Here is a 14,511-nt window from a genome sequence, read left to right as displayed (position 1 = left end):
AAACTGATTTCACTGCTATTAGTCTAAACTATTATTTTTTCAGATATCAAAATTTGCCAACCAATTGCCAACATACCAGAATAAATTAAATATTTTAAAAACCGAATTGACTCAGTAGGCTTATAAGTTGCTGAGTTCTTTATGCATAAGTTTATTGTTGTTGTTTCTTTCAAGGGAATCCAGATAAGCTTGATTATTACAGGATCACACGTTCTACTTTTTTCCCCCTATTCCATGGCCAAATGCCTCATGATAACTCAGTAGCCACACAAAAAAAGGTGCTGTACCGAGGACAGGCTAACCCTTTCATAAACTCCTTTACAAACATATTCACATTGTTAAAATACCACCATGAAGCATTTTAAATTTTCTGGGAATGTAAATGGCCTCTATGTTCAACAAAGCTTTTGTTCCTAATTTGCATCCTAAACAGAAAGTAGAACATCCTCCAAAACCTCAAAGCTAAAGAGATAATATATATATATATATGAATGACAAAAAGAGCTGAGTCACAAAGAGTTTTAGCAGTGGGATTTATAAGAAAATATAACTCAAGAGGTAAAGGGGCTTCAGGAAGTCCTCCATAGACCCTAAGATACTACTTTTCCAAAACTCCGGTGATATAAGGCGGTTCTAAAAAGACAGAAACAACCTAGTTTTCTAAAACAAACTGGTCAGTAAGTCTCAGCTAGTCCTAAAAAGGCTGCTCAAGTCCTAACTGCTCTTCAGTTGCCAGGCCTGGCTTTCCAGGAACAGCTAGGGAGGCGGCACCTGCAGGCCAGCGCCTAGGCCGCGCGCCCTTCCCAACCGGTGGGGTAAAGGGAGCGGTTACTCAGCGTCCCACCTGGTCCCCCGCTCGGCCCCGCGGCCTGAACCTGGGTCTAGATCCGGACCTGGACCCAAGTCTTGGAAAGCCGGGTCGCCGCAGCACGCACGCCCAACAGCGAAGCAGGGGGAGCCCCAGCCCTGGCTCCGCGGCGGGGACCAGGACTCTCAACCCTCGGGCCTGGGCTCGCGCGTGGCAGGGCCAAGCTGCGACCTCGCCTGCCAGAACAGGACCACTGCAGCCGCCCTCGCCCAGAGCGCTCTGATCCGTCTGGGTCCACCCCGACAGGCTGCGTCCGCCTGGAAGATTAGGAACCAGGGCGCAGCAGCTCTGGGCACCTGCCGGCCGCCGCGCTCAGCTCCGCGTGAGACTGAAACTGAGTTAAAATGGCGGGGGTTGTGAGTGGCGGGAAGGCAAGAACCACACGTTCGCCTTCTTTCTTCTTCCTTCCTCTGTGTTGCAAAAATACCGTTGAAAACTGAGGAAATCCGAGTTTGCAGAGAGGATTCGCCATCCCTCTCGGCCCTTACCCTGATCACTACTCTCACGGACGTAAAAGGCAATGTGAATTGCAAGCTGGGACGCGAACTTTGATTCCCACCAGGCCTCCCAGACCCGAACTCTTGGTTTCCTTTGAACAGAGGCAGCTTCTCAGACACATTGACAGTATCACTTCACTAAACACCCAAGACTTCTTGGAAGCGAGGAGAAATGATGATTCTTTAAAGGGACAAAAAAGCACACTGCCTCCGAGCGCGTGGCGGCAAATTTACCTCACGCTGACTCAGTCCACACAGCAGATGGTGGCAGAGCTGCAAGGGAAACGACCTCCCCAATTTTTTAAAGAACTTCCTAATAGCAGCTAAAGCGCGTCTTTCAGTACAAGGCACTACGTTCCTGTGAAATCTATCCTCAGCTCCTAAGAGCTTCGTTTACGCACTTGACACCACTCCTTGGCTCACAGGGACTCTGCCCCGAGGGCGAAGGGCCGCACCCGGCGCGCGCGCTCTCCGGCGACCAGGCCTCGGGAACCCAGAGCTGAGTGCGGTCCCGGCAGCCTCGAATTCTTACCACCCCGGCCTCAGCGGCCTGGCCCCAGCCGCCCAGCGACCCCGCGACCGCACGTGCGCCTGCTCCTCAGAGCGACTGGGCTGCCGAGCCCTGGTCTGGGGAGTGAGTGCATTACTCCACTTCACTGGCCACACATGCACCATGCTTTGTACTTTTCGTCCTCTTCTTTAGTTCTTAGATGTGGAAAGGAGAAGGAAACACAAAGGAGAATCAGTTATCGCTTTTCTGTGTGGCAGACAAAACTCCACGGAACGCCGTCTAGTGGCGGAATTGTCCAGGGAAGGCAAGTCAGTTTCAACCTCCCTCAGATTTTCTTTTTAATTGGAATTTTGAAGGCTCTTTACTTCTGTCAGACTGCAAAGGGGACACAGGACAATCTCTCGATGTTGTCCAGTAACCTGAGGCCGGCCCAGACTAAGCAAGAATGTTAAACCATTTTCTGACTTTCCTGAATCACCTCTCTTTGGAGACCAAAGTCCAAAAAATCACTTCTCCACGAGGTGAAGGTGGAACTCTGAGAACTCCTTGCCTAAGGCGCAGCGGCCCCCAGGCGGAAATTTCTCATTTTTGTATTTGTTCTCAAGGGATGGGAATCTGGTCTGGGTGGGAACTGGCACAGGAACGCCACTAAAGAAGTGACATAGCAATAGTCTCCAGACACCTCCCAAAACAAGTTGTAAACTCAGTGCTTACAAATGGCCCTTCCATGGATTTGTTCTATGGGTCCTTCTCCATCCCACCCCCCAAAACCATTCACTCAAGAAATGTAGTCCATTCTGTGTTTGCGTTCACCTCCAAGGCCTCTTAGTAAGACCGAAATTTTTGACACCTGTCGTCAACAACCAATCTTACCATGCTTTAAATGACAGCCTACTCTCAGCCAGTGCTTCCCACCTTACTTTGTGAAATTTAAAGAAAGTCTTAACTCCTTATTTAAAGATCTACTTTTCCTGTTCGCCTCATTTTCAACTTCAGAGAAAATCAGAGAGGTATGATGAAGAAAGTACGTATATTTTCCTGAGGGGGATAAGGGAGATGAGCGCAATAAAGAGAAACTTGACTCACAGGGAACTAAATAACTGTAAATAAAAAAGGAAAAAGCAATTCCTGAGAGTACTATAAAGCAAATTTAGGGAGGAAATAAGAGGTGGTCCCAAATGAACATACTACTCCTTATCAATAGGAACAGGCTAATCTTCCTTAACCCTTAAAAGTAATTACCTATAATAATTATTTTCAAACTGTAAACTGCTTTCAAACACCATAGTTAGCGTTTTACCAGGTTTATTTTACTTGTATACACAGACGATACAAACGAGCAAAAAACAAAACGTTTCTCAGTGGAGTGTGTACTTGTATAAATTATTCAGTTCACAGACAAAACGAAACAAATATAAAAATCACAACATTTGATTTACAGAAGAGCCAAAATATACACACGTTTAGACCCTGAATTCCTATTAGGAAAAAAATCCCCCCATGGACTGGAATCTAGATTGAATATTGTGTATGATGCATATTTCACATTAATTTTAAAATACAAAAAAGTATAGGTTTGCTACACAACATTAGAAATCTTACTAATCTATTTCCAGGGGGATTAATGTTCCTTATCAAATATAACAAGACTTAGAGGGGGAAATCAGTTTTACTTGCATTATGCTAGTGTTTTCCCAAGGAAGTCAAATTTCAGCTGTTTCTAAGTGGTGGGGGGAAATCATTTTTAAAACTAAAATGCAGTAAAATATACAACTCACACAATTCATCTTCACTAGACTACACTATAGTTACCAACAATTCAGTCATCTATATCATTAGTAGAGTATTCATTACAAAGATTTACAGCATATAAAGGTGGAGGGGGGCTGAAGAGATATTCAGAAACAGTTTGTCAGCATATTTGGCACCTGCACAGACCAGTAATGGATTTGGCACTTTGGGGAAAACAAATAAGGCAAAATAATATTGCTGATGTCGAGCTATTCTATTTAGAAGGAAGGAAGGAAAACACAACTCCAGTTAACTTTGCTTTGCAGGCATCATGCCACTTAATCTACTTGCCTATGAACAGACACCTATCCTTTACAGGTGTTTGGGCAGATTCTCCTTAGCTATTTGTGTGCTTTAGGGCACAGAGTAATTATTTCATGCAACGAATTGAGGAGAAGTGAGAAACCCATGACTATCGAGTATTTCATGATTCCAGAGCCTCTTAGAATGTTTTTAATTATCTCACAAGAAAATAGAGAGAAAAGAGAGAAAGGAAGAATGAGAGAAGAAAAAGAAAAGGAAGGAAACGGAATAAAAAGGTTAAGCATGAACTGGTTTTGTGCCTTGACGATGAGAATAAAAACTAGCCATTCGTTACAATAAATTAACACTATGTACAATCATTTCACAGGCTTTGTTCCACTAAAATTATTAACATCCCTACCATCCATCCATCCATCCATCCATCCATCCATCCATCCATCCATCCACTCGGGGATAAGAAAGGACGCGCTGGGTGGGTCCAGGTTCTAGAGTCAACATCCTATGGTTAATGGGGAGGCCGAGACATGGCGAGTCGGAATCGCTGCTGCCTGACAGGATTGCCCAGGTCTCCTAAAGGTGAAGAGTTGCATTACAAGAAAAAGAGGAGGAGGTGACAAAAAGACGAGGGGGAGGAGGATTATTAGAAGGATAACTTCACAGAAGGATATGAAGTTGGAAAACCAAAAGGTTTACAGCAAAGTTGAAGATCGGTGCGCTAATTGCAGAGACGGCTGTGCAAAAAAAAGTGGGGCAGGGTTAAATCATAGTGGGAGACCTGCACTTATTCGCTGCAGACGGTCATCGAGGGTCAGGTAAAATGAGAGGGTGCTCAAAGTAGGGCCTGGGGAAGAGGAGCTAGGGAAGAGCTGTGAGGGGCTGGCTGGGGGGTCGAGCCGCGACGGCACGCGGCCCCTGGCAGACAGGGGCGGCCTAGCTGTGAGAGTAGAAGCCGTAGTAGCCTCCTATGTCCTTGGCGCAGTTCTTCTCGCAGTCCCGCTGGGCCAGCACCTCGCTCTTGAGTGGGGACGAGCTCTCGGACACCGGCGTGTCTGCTGGCGAGATCCGCCTCCGCTTGGCCTGCTCGTAAATCCCCGAGTCGCTGGAGTCGATGGACTTGATGGAGGAGGGCGTCTCGATCCAGCTGGAGTCGGACAGGTCCTTGGGCTTGGCGTCCTCGGCGGTCCCGGGAGGAAGCGGCGAGCGCTCTGCGGCCAGGCCCTCGGCCTCCTCGCCCAGGTAGGGGTTGGCGCCCGCCATGCGCGCGGCGGCCGCGGCGCTGTTGGGCCAGCAAGGCAGCACAGAGCCCGACTTGGCGCCGCAGTACTGCGGGGGGCTACGTGCGCCCCAGCCCGACGGATCGGCGTAGTAGCCGAGCGGACGGCCGGTGCAGCCGGCTGCCTGTAGTGGCAGCGCCTTCACGCCCGCTGCCGCGTAGGAGAGCAGCGTGGCCGCGTTACCCGCGAAGTCCGTGGCGGTGTCGTAGGCCGAGGCCGCGAAGTCCAGCCGGTTGTTTGCAGGCGTCACAAACCAGCGCTGCGGCGATGGCGCGCCGGGGTCCTCGGCCTGCTGCGGGGACAGCAACCCATTGGTGTGCGGCACGCTGCGGTCCGTCCCCGGCCCGGGGCCCGCGCCTGCACCCGGGTGGAAACGGGCCTTGGCGTAGTTGCTCACGAACTGGTCCTGCAGGAAAGAGCCGGCCATGGCATAGCGAGCGCCGGGCACAATCTGCGAGCGCGGAGAATCGTTGGGCGAGGGGGTCAGGCGGTCCATGTCGCAGCCCGTGTAGATCCTGCGGGGGAAGGGAGAAAGAGAGAACCGACGGGTGGCGCGGAGGTCCCTTTAGGATGCTGAAGGGAAGGATACCTCCACTTTTCGCCCACCTCTACACCTTCCGCCTGTAATTTGCCCTTGCCATACTGAATGGATGCAACAGAAGGTCACAGGACCTGCATCCTCCCAAAATTAAGTCGTGGGTTTATAAGGAGATCATTTGTCTATGCAGAAACCTGAGCAGGACGAAGAGCACCTAGAGGAAGTCTTCCCTCTTCCCCTACTTTCTCCTGCTAAGGATACAGGGGACTCCAAGAAGGGCACCGCTGGGGGCTTTCGTCCCCTTTCTCCACCTGATGTATGCACAGTGAGCCAGAGTTACACTGGGACTAAGGCATTTGCCCAGTGGGCCTCTACTCTGCGGGCGAGTTTCTGAGCGAAATTCCTAAACAAGATACCCACTCCCGTCACCATTTTAACACCTCTTTGTGTCCATTTGATTGTGCAGATGATTTTGCTCCTCCATTTTCTAGATAGTCTAAGAAAGTCCTGGGGAGAATATTACGTGGGGGATGAGGGGAACACATACATCCGGGTAGTAATCACCAAAGACTGGCCTTCACTGGTCTTCTAAGACTCTGAGGATTGCTGATGGAAACCTCCAATGTATTTTTTGCCTCTTGTTTCCCTTGTGTGAATCTTTAACCCCCACCTCTACCAATGCAACAAACGAGAATGACTATTTGGAAACAACCATCCTCAATCAATAAAATTCTTTAAAAAGTAAAAGTGTTTTTTAGTCCGACCTTTTCTACCCAGTTTTTGATCCATCCTTGGCAAAAACTTTAGGGCAAACTCGTACAGTACAGTTATCAACCTCCCTCAAACAATCAACGACTAATAATTGCTAACCCTTACTCAGCCTGTATGTGCCAGGCAGTTTTCTCTAGATTGTACAGATAGTAACTTATTTAACTTACAACAACCCCACTTTACTGGTGAGTAAACTAAGGCAAAGGGAAGCTAAATAACTTGCCTTAATCACAGACAGAGTTTGTATTGTTGGGAATTACCTTAGATAAAATGAAAATTAACTTTAGGCCCTGGGCCTAGGAAATCCCATTAGAATTGAGGGGGAACCAGGGATTGGATGAAGATTAGAAGTGTTTGCTCATACACATACACACATGCCTCCCTTTTTATTTAGCTCACACATGAGTCTTTTAGTCTTTAGTCAACAGACTGTTTTGAAGGAAAGCCCCAGTCTTGTCAGACCTTAATCCTTTGGGGAGGAGATTCCCTGGTGAGTGGCCAAGTAACCTCCTAGTACCCCAGGAACTCTTGTGCCTCTCCCTATTTCTCCAAAATGAAGCCTGCCCAAATAACTAACATAAGAGGGGAAAGAGAATGTTATAAACCATTCAGTTCTTCACTATCCTCCTAAAAGCCCAAGGTATCTTTTTATATAGATTTTTTAAATTTATGAAAAATTTATAATGATTTAAGAAAGGGAAGTGGCTTTTCCAACAGAAGACAGAGGATGAGGGACAGGTGAGAGTGGCAATGGCTGCTCAAGTGCATTCTGGTTACTACACATAATCTCCCTCCTGAAATTTAATTCCAATTTCAAATAAGAGAAAAAGAGGGAGGCAGGAAGGGAACATAACTACGAAGGTACAAATATTTTCTCTGTTTACCATCACAATACTTTAAAAAGAAAAAAAAAAAAAAGCAGTCTGCAAAAGATACAGTTTAGATGCCCATCCAGGTTCCAAACCACTTGGGATTACTGGATTGATTTGTGAAAAATAAAATGCTTTTGAACAGATGTTCACAACAGAATTAAAAGCTCAAAATCTATAGGACTCTCCTCCAATATCCCTGGTCTCCTGGGCCACATTCTTTCCACTGTGCAGGCCCCACCTTTTCAGGTTCTGAGAACTTGGGTAGTCAAGTTTTTATTCTGGGGAATCACTGATGAGACCTGCTTCCTTTGAACTACTTTTGAGGGAAACATAAGAAGGTTATAGACAGTGATGTCAATGACTCTCTTTTAAATTTGTTATAAAATATCAAGGGAGAAGATGGGTAACTGCCTGGAAATTGAATAGGGGCAGCCACCTGCCTCTTTCTCCACACATTTAATCTATTCCTAGTCAAAAACACCTTCAACTTTTAAGCTCTATCCCAAGCTCTCAATCCAAACCATGAAACTAAGATGTATGTACCCTTCTCTCCTACAGACAGAAAAAGTGGGGGATCTTGCAATACAGATTTAGATTTTGCTACATAATGCTATCTGAATTCTTAAGCACTATGACTGGCCCCTGAGTGGGAATCCCAAAACAACCCCCAGAAAGCATTTAGTTTACACCTACTTCTACCACCAGAGAACAGCTTTTTGCTAGAAGAAAACAGATAGGTAAGAGAGACCTGGAAAAAAGGGAACCAACGCATTTAATTGAGACATGCTTAGATACAAAATATGAGGAAATATTTGATTTTGAAGTTTATAAATAATACACAGCAACAGCATCTTAGTCTTTCCCAAGGTCTGAATTGACTAAACCAATTCTACTTATGAACTCGCCTGTGATGGGTGCACATTTCTTTTTTCAGTCCATAGTAAACTTGCATAGGAAATGCTATTACACAAAACTTGGAAATGGGTAAATAAAAGTCACATATGCCAAGGAGACTGTAACAACTGCCAGAGCCACATGCACTTTCAGGCAGAATTGCCCGTTTCAGACACAGACAATCTGAGCTGAGCATCTGCAGTGCCACATACAACACCCGCACCCAGGAACAAGGGCAGCTTCCTCAGCCAGCCAAACCCAGAGGCCGCCAACTTAGTAATCCCCAGGAAAGCTAAAAATAGGTAGAGGAAAACTGACCCAAATCACACAAATACCAAGCCACACAATCACCAGAGAGCAGGAGAACCAACCAAAAAGAGAGAGAGAGAAAAACCTCAATTAACTCGGTCCTCACACATTCTAACTTCCAAAATCCTTGTACACGACGATCCACCCTTGACCTAAAGGCCAATTCCACTATTTGAGAAGGAACATGCAAAATCACTTACGTGTCATAATTATCCCGAAATCCTTTTGCAAAGGGGTTGTGATCTATTTTCAGTTGTGTAATCTGGGGGAAGAAAAGGGGGGAATGATTGAGACTTCACCTTCTCATAAAGGAAGATTGCATGCTTAAGAACATATCATCTGACACTTATTACAAGGACTTAAGGCCTACAACTTTATTAGATAACAAGATTTCCCTAGCTGCAAATTTTGAGACAGTAGATGGAAAGACAAAAAACAGCAAGTATCATGAAAGTTATGAAGGACATGTTTAAATTAGTGACCTCTATAACTGAGGTATTGCTTTCAATTAACTCTCTTGTGTGTTCTGAGTTGGTTCAAACTCACTTTTTTAAAATGCTTGTTACACATAAATGCACTTGCACAAAAATCTCTAAAGAGACCTTGAATTCATCACCAAATGTTGCCTATTTTAAGTGTTTTGCCCGTATTTTAAAAAGTTGGTCACTTTTGATTCACAACCTGAGGAACAAGCAAATTGCATCTCAAAATCGGATTTGATATAAAATAAAAACATGTTTTCATTTCTGATATTTTCATTTAAAAGCCCTATCATTCCTAGTAGTCAAATCAGCCACTAAAATCAGTTTTTGCAAACATGCAAATTCTGAAGAGGTTCAAGTGCTAGAAAACTCTGTAGCTCCCAATAATTTGATTTATTTTATTTTCACATATAGGAATGTATGTTTTTTTTTAATATCCCAGAACAGACTGTTTTGAAGGAGAGCCCCAGTCTTGTCTTGTGATGTTTGTTCATTTCAGCCATCAATTCTGAAATTTTTTAAATTCTTTTTTTAGATGCCAATGCTTGCCGAGAATAAAACAGAGGAAGATCTGCTTGTTTCCTAAAGGAAAGAAGGAAAAGAAACAAAGAAAAGGGAGAGAGAGAGAGAGAGAGAGAGAGAGAGAGAGAGAGAGAGAGAGAGAGAGAGAGAGAGAGAGAGAGAGAGATTTTAATCTGTTCTAGTTTAAGGAACAAATTAAAACTCCCGAAAGAAGAGGCCCTAGAAATCCTGGCCACCTCATAGGTGACCCGAGTCTGAGAGAAATAGGAAGCATTGTCCCCGACTTGGTATTTAGGGAAGTGCCTACCAGGCCCCTAACCCTAACCTAAAAGGCGCAGCAGAGCCAGCTGTTGCTGATGTTAGTGCTGTTAGCGTCAGAGCCCACAAGAGCCGGGGTTTACGGAGGGTGCGGGAAATGTCAGCGACGCCAGCCGCTCGCAAAGACTCTAGGCCTCCTTACATCGGTGTTCTGGTAGGCGGTGACAGCGATGAACTGGGTCTCGGGAAAAGTGAATGTTTGCACGCGACCGGGCTGGCTGGTGTCCTCCGTGCCGTCCTCGTTCACTTCCACCACATGCAGGCGGGGCTGGTACTTGTGCAAGGACTGTAAAACCACCATCTGTCCGGCGAAGAAAAAGGAGAGCGCCGAGCGGCGTGTTAACTCGGTGGTCCTGCGGGTGGCTGTGTGCGCCCGGCCGCTACTCCACAGCCGGGCGAGGACAAACTGGACCCCGCCACCCCAAATAACTGTCCGCGGGACCCGCCCAGCTAGTGACCGGCTAGCTGCAGCAGATGGGCCCTCGCGCCTCTGGGAGCGAGAATCCTCCTGGGCACTGGCAAAAACCAAACCCGACCGCGGATACTCAGATCCCTTCTCCTAGACCTTCTCTGAGGAGGAACAAAGATTTTTCACAACCTGCAGATCTGTTGGGTTCCCTTCTCAAAATCAATCAGTATTTGTACTTGGGAAGGTTGGGAACTCCGGAATTCGGCCAGGGTTGGGGAGCAAAAAGAACAACTTTATAGACCTAATATGGTGTTGAGGGGTGGAAATACAATTTTTTAGTATTTAACGAAGCAAACAACCATCCAGTTTCGCTTGCTGTTTTATACTGTCAAACGGTGTGTGGGGGGGGGGGGGCGTGTGCGTGTGTGTGTGTGTGTGTGTGTGAGAGAGAGAGAGAGAGAGAGAGAGAGAGAGAGAGAGAGAGAGAGAGGAGCACTTCAGCCACTGACCTGCCCATTGTTGTTTGAAGCTCCTTTGTTGTTCGTTAGTTTTAATTTTCCAAAAGAGATTTCTTGGCGCATCCAATGAGCCCCAGTGTTCGGGGAATCTGGATGCATATAGACCCGATTTCCTAGAGAAAGAAATACGTTGTTTACATATGCCCGGGGCACTGCCCAGTCCTAACTCCTCACTACACAGCGCGCGAGCGCGTGCGCGTGTACACACACACACACACACACACACACACACACACACGCACACCTCACTCCTCTGTGAAGCCCATTAGTTGGGCTTTTTAAGGCCGTGCTTTCTTCCTATTAACTGGGGATGATTAAAATAGCTTTTGCATAATCCTCCCCCTCTCGCCGCTCAGTCTGTCCCCCTTGTCCTCTCGTCTCCTTTAAGAAGTCATTGGCCGATCGTTTTAAAAGTCGCTCGCCAGTCCACAAAGGCTTTAATTAATCATTCTCACCTAAATAAGTGTCAAGAAAAAGTGTTAATTGGAAGGACTTGCCTTGCACATTGGTGTCCGCTTTGCCGCAAGGAACCCATTTGCCTCCTTGAAACCTCCAGTGATTGGGATCCGCCAAAATCACATCCACAAAAATATTGTAATGAGCCGTGGGATCGAGACCAGAAATGTTAAAACTTAAAAAAGGAAACATGCGCCTATTTAAATTAAGCGGGGGGTGGGGGGAGAGAAAACAAGGAAAAAAGAAAATAAGTGTTAAAGATTAAATGCAAGAAGCGGGGCGCCAGATAGCAAAGAAAAACTTGTTCTCCAAGGGTAGATTAACGGATCTAGAAACGGGGTGGTGGGAAAGGAAAGAAGTGGGACCGAAGTCGGGAAGAGCAGCGAGTCAGCTGGGGTGGGGGAGTCGACAGGTATCACTGCTCAGGTAGAGAGCAAGGTTGGCGACCTGCCCCTCCACCTCTCGGTACAGGCAGGCGTTGATGCGTCCCTCCCATAACCCGGCAGCCCGCCGGGGCTCTTCCTCTTTCTCGCCTTTCTCCAGCCATTGACTGGCTCTCCGACCGCGTTCCTACAGCTGTCTCCCCCCTATCAACATCACTATGGTGGTCATCCCTTCCACTTTCCCCTTTTCCAAAACCAGCCAACTCCAGGGCGCACCAGAGCGCCTTCCATTCTGTCCCGACCCCAAATAGTCGCTGCAGCGGCGGTCACAACCTGGGTGCGCTTGCCCCCTGGCCACGCCTGGAACAGCGGCAGCCAAGAATATAGCTTTACCTTCCCTGTTTGGTGATGATCATCTCGGTTTGGTGCCGGTGAAATTTCAGCCAAAGGGGCCTGTTGCACAAGTACACCTGTGCTTTGCCGGGCACCAACCCCGGCTGAGTGGAGGAGAACTGGTAGAACGGGGCTCCTTGGTAGGAGTGGCCGTATTGCTGTGGATAGGGGTAGCCGGCGGTGGGGTAGCCCTGCGGTGATGAGTTGGACAGGAGGCTGTTGTATGCTCCGTTGGTGATGACCGGGTGGTGGGCCATGTAGCGGCTGGGGCTGCCGATGGAGAAGGCGGGGTGCGCCGGTCCGTGCTGGCCGGGGTACGGGAACATGGCACTGGGAGCAGTGGCCGCAGACTGTGGCTGGCTGGACTGAGATAGGAGGTAGCGATCTGCAGCAGAGCCATCGAAACTGTGACGAAGCTCAGAGACCCCGTCCAAGACAGGAGAGAGTTTACTTCTCTGGACGTCCCCTGGTGAGTCCTTGGAGTCAGGAAAATTGTCTGTATCTGACTGATTCGTCATCCCCCTGGTAATTTTTTTCAAAGGTGAACTTCTCTCCAGGTTGTCAGTGGTCGAGATAATGGGATGATCGTGCAAGACAAGCTCAGATCCGCCTGAATGTGGGTAGCTGCTGCTCACATTGAGAAATTTCTTGGAGAGCATGATAGAAGGAGAAAGGCAATGCTCCAGCTGCATAGCTCTAGAACCTGAACACTTGCCCTCCTGTCCCTCGTTTTTAAAGTCCTATTTATCATAAACTAGAAATCCACAGACCCCCTCACTAGACAGAAAGCACTTCAACCAGCAAATGCTTCTCAAAGGTTTGATTTACTTTTTTTTTTTCCCTGGGAGAAGAGATTGGCCAATTGACACTATGCAGCAATCAGAAAAGGCTCACTTTTGATCTTGCTGCTTGTGCAGCCGATGAAACGGCTCCTGCCATTGGTTAACTGCTGACAGTAATTTAATTAGATAGACATTAATTAGGATAATCACCTGGCTCCTGGTCGCGACGATCATGGCAAATTTAAGGGGATGATTTTATTGTTGGCTTGGGGGGGGGGTGGGGAATGTGTGTTGGTTTACGTGAGCACTGTTGTGTCACCTTTAAGCTTTGTGACCACTGCTTTAGGAAGATTCAAAGATGTGCAATTTACTAAACATTTTCTACCTTCCCCCCGCTTCCCCCCTTTAGAGCGGAGGGGCGGAGGAGGGAATTCGATGATGCTAGGAGACTTTTCGGATCTGAATGAGCCAAATATTCAGTTGAATGTAACGATTTCAAGTGCAAAGTATACAAAGCGCGAGCCGGTGGCCTCTTCTCGCCCTGTAAAAGTTCCAGAGTCTGCCTTTTCCAGTTAATACAGAAGCACACAACACCTGAGCCGTGCATTGTGAGCAGATCCTGCGTGTCCTTGGTGCCCCCACCCCATCCCCCACCTTTTAAACTATATACGTAAATAAGTCGCTGCGGCTGAGATCCACAGTGATGAGCTGGAGGAAGAGGGAGAAGTGGGGACGAAAAGCAGCAACTCACCCACCCATCCACCCACCTCGGGAAGGTTCGGTTTCTTGGTGGAGCATAGAAACAGTGACTATCTATGATCTCCTTTTTAAGTTTTGAAATAATCATAAGCTGTCAGGCTGAAGTGCCTTAATGTATTTGCAGTGATGTTTACCGGGTCTTTACTAAATATTTTATAAGCCAAGTTGGTTGCAGATTATCTGAGGAACATCTAACAGGGGGCAGGCACCATGCATCCTTCCAGTTTCACTGCACTTCCTTCTCTCCGAGGTACTGGCTTGGCGACAGGTTCAAAAGCCTCGCCAGAAGAGAAGTCTGAGTCCCGGTGCAAATGGGTTAGCCAGGAGCGCTGATCTGGGGAGACAGAGTGGAAGTGGTGTCAACGCAATGATCTTACTGCACATTCGTGTGTGTGTGTGTGTGTGTGTATGCGCGCGCGCGCGCGCGCGCGCGCTGTTTATATAATCTGGAGGGGAGAAAAAGAATCCATGCCAGTAATTTTAAAAGGAAGAAGAATCTAAAGAGGAATAGAGAAAAGAACCAATTTGAAAGGATGTTGGCACAAATAAATAGCACGAGGCCCAAAGCAATTCCGAGGTGTTGGGAGAAGAGATCTCCCAGTACCTGTTCTACAGATGAGACCAGCCGCCAATATGAACCAGAGTGCCAAGAGCAGCAGAGGCTTTAACTGTCCAAAGCTGCTTCCCGTGGCCCGCACTCATCAATCTGTCCTCCCGCGGCTTTCCTCCCGCACTCTCGGAGCCGCGCGGGAATGAGGAGCGCAGCATCCGAGCTCAGCTTGGCCCAGTTCTGTGGGTTCCAGGGTTGACTCCGCCCGGGAGAGTCAGGGAGGGCCGGGTGACCGCCTCTGGCGGAGACCCCAGGGGCACACACTCTTTCCGTGCCACAGGCGAGGCCTT

The 14,511-nt window shown here is 47.6% G+C and overlaps 1 protein-coding gene across 1 annotated transcript; it reads right to left on the bottom strand.

Annotated features, from left to right (window-relative positions):
* Positions 1-4,861: 4,861 nt before the first annotated feature.
* TBR1 (T-box brain transcription factor 1) lies at positions 4,862-12,762 on the bottom strand (the record flags this gene model as incomplete). The annotated part of the gene is made up of 6 exons (XM_079132708.1): positions 4,862-5,720; positions 8,790-8,851; positions 10,054-10,212; positions 10,830-10,951; positions 11,336-11,490; positions 12,071-12,762. 6 exons carry the CDS (start codon positions 12,760-12,762, stop codon positions 4,862-4,864), a joined length of 2,049 nt encoding a protein of 682 aa, XP_078988834.1.
* Between the last annotated feature and the right edge of the window lie 1,749 nt (positions 12,763-14,511).

The sequence above is a fragment of the Sciurus vulgaris genome, assembly GCF_902686455.1.
Source record: "Sciurus vulgaris genome assembly, chromosome: 3".
NCBI classification, from domain to species: Eukaryota; Metazoa; Chordata; class Mammalia; order Rodentia; family Sciuridae; genus Sciurus; species Sciurus vulgaris.
This window is presented reverse-complemented; position numbering and strand designations above follow the sequence as displayed.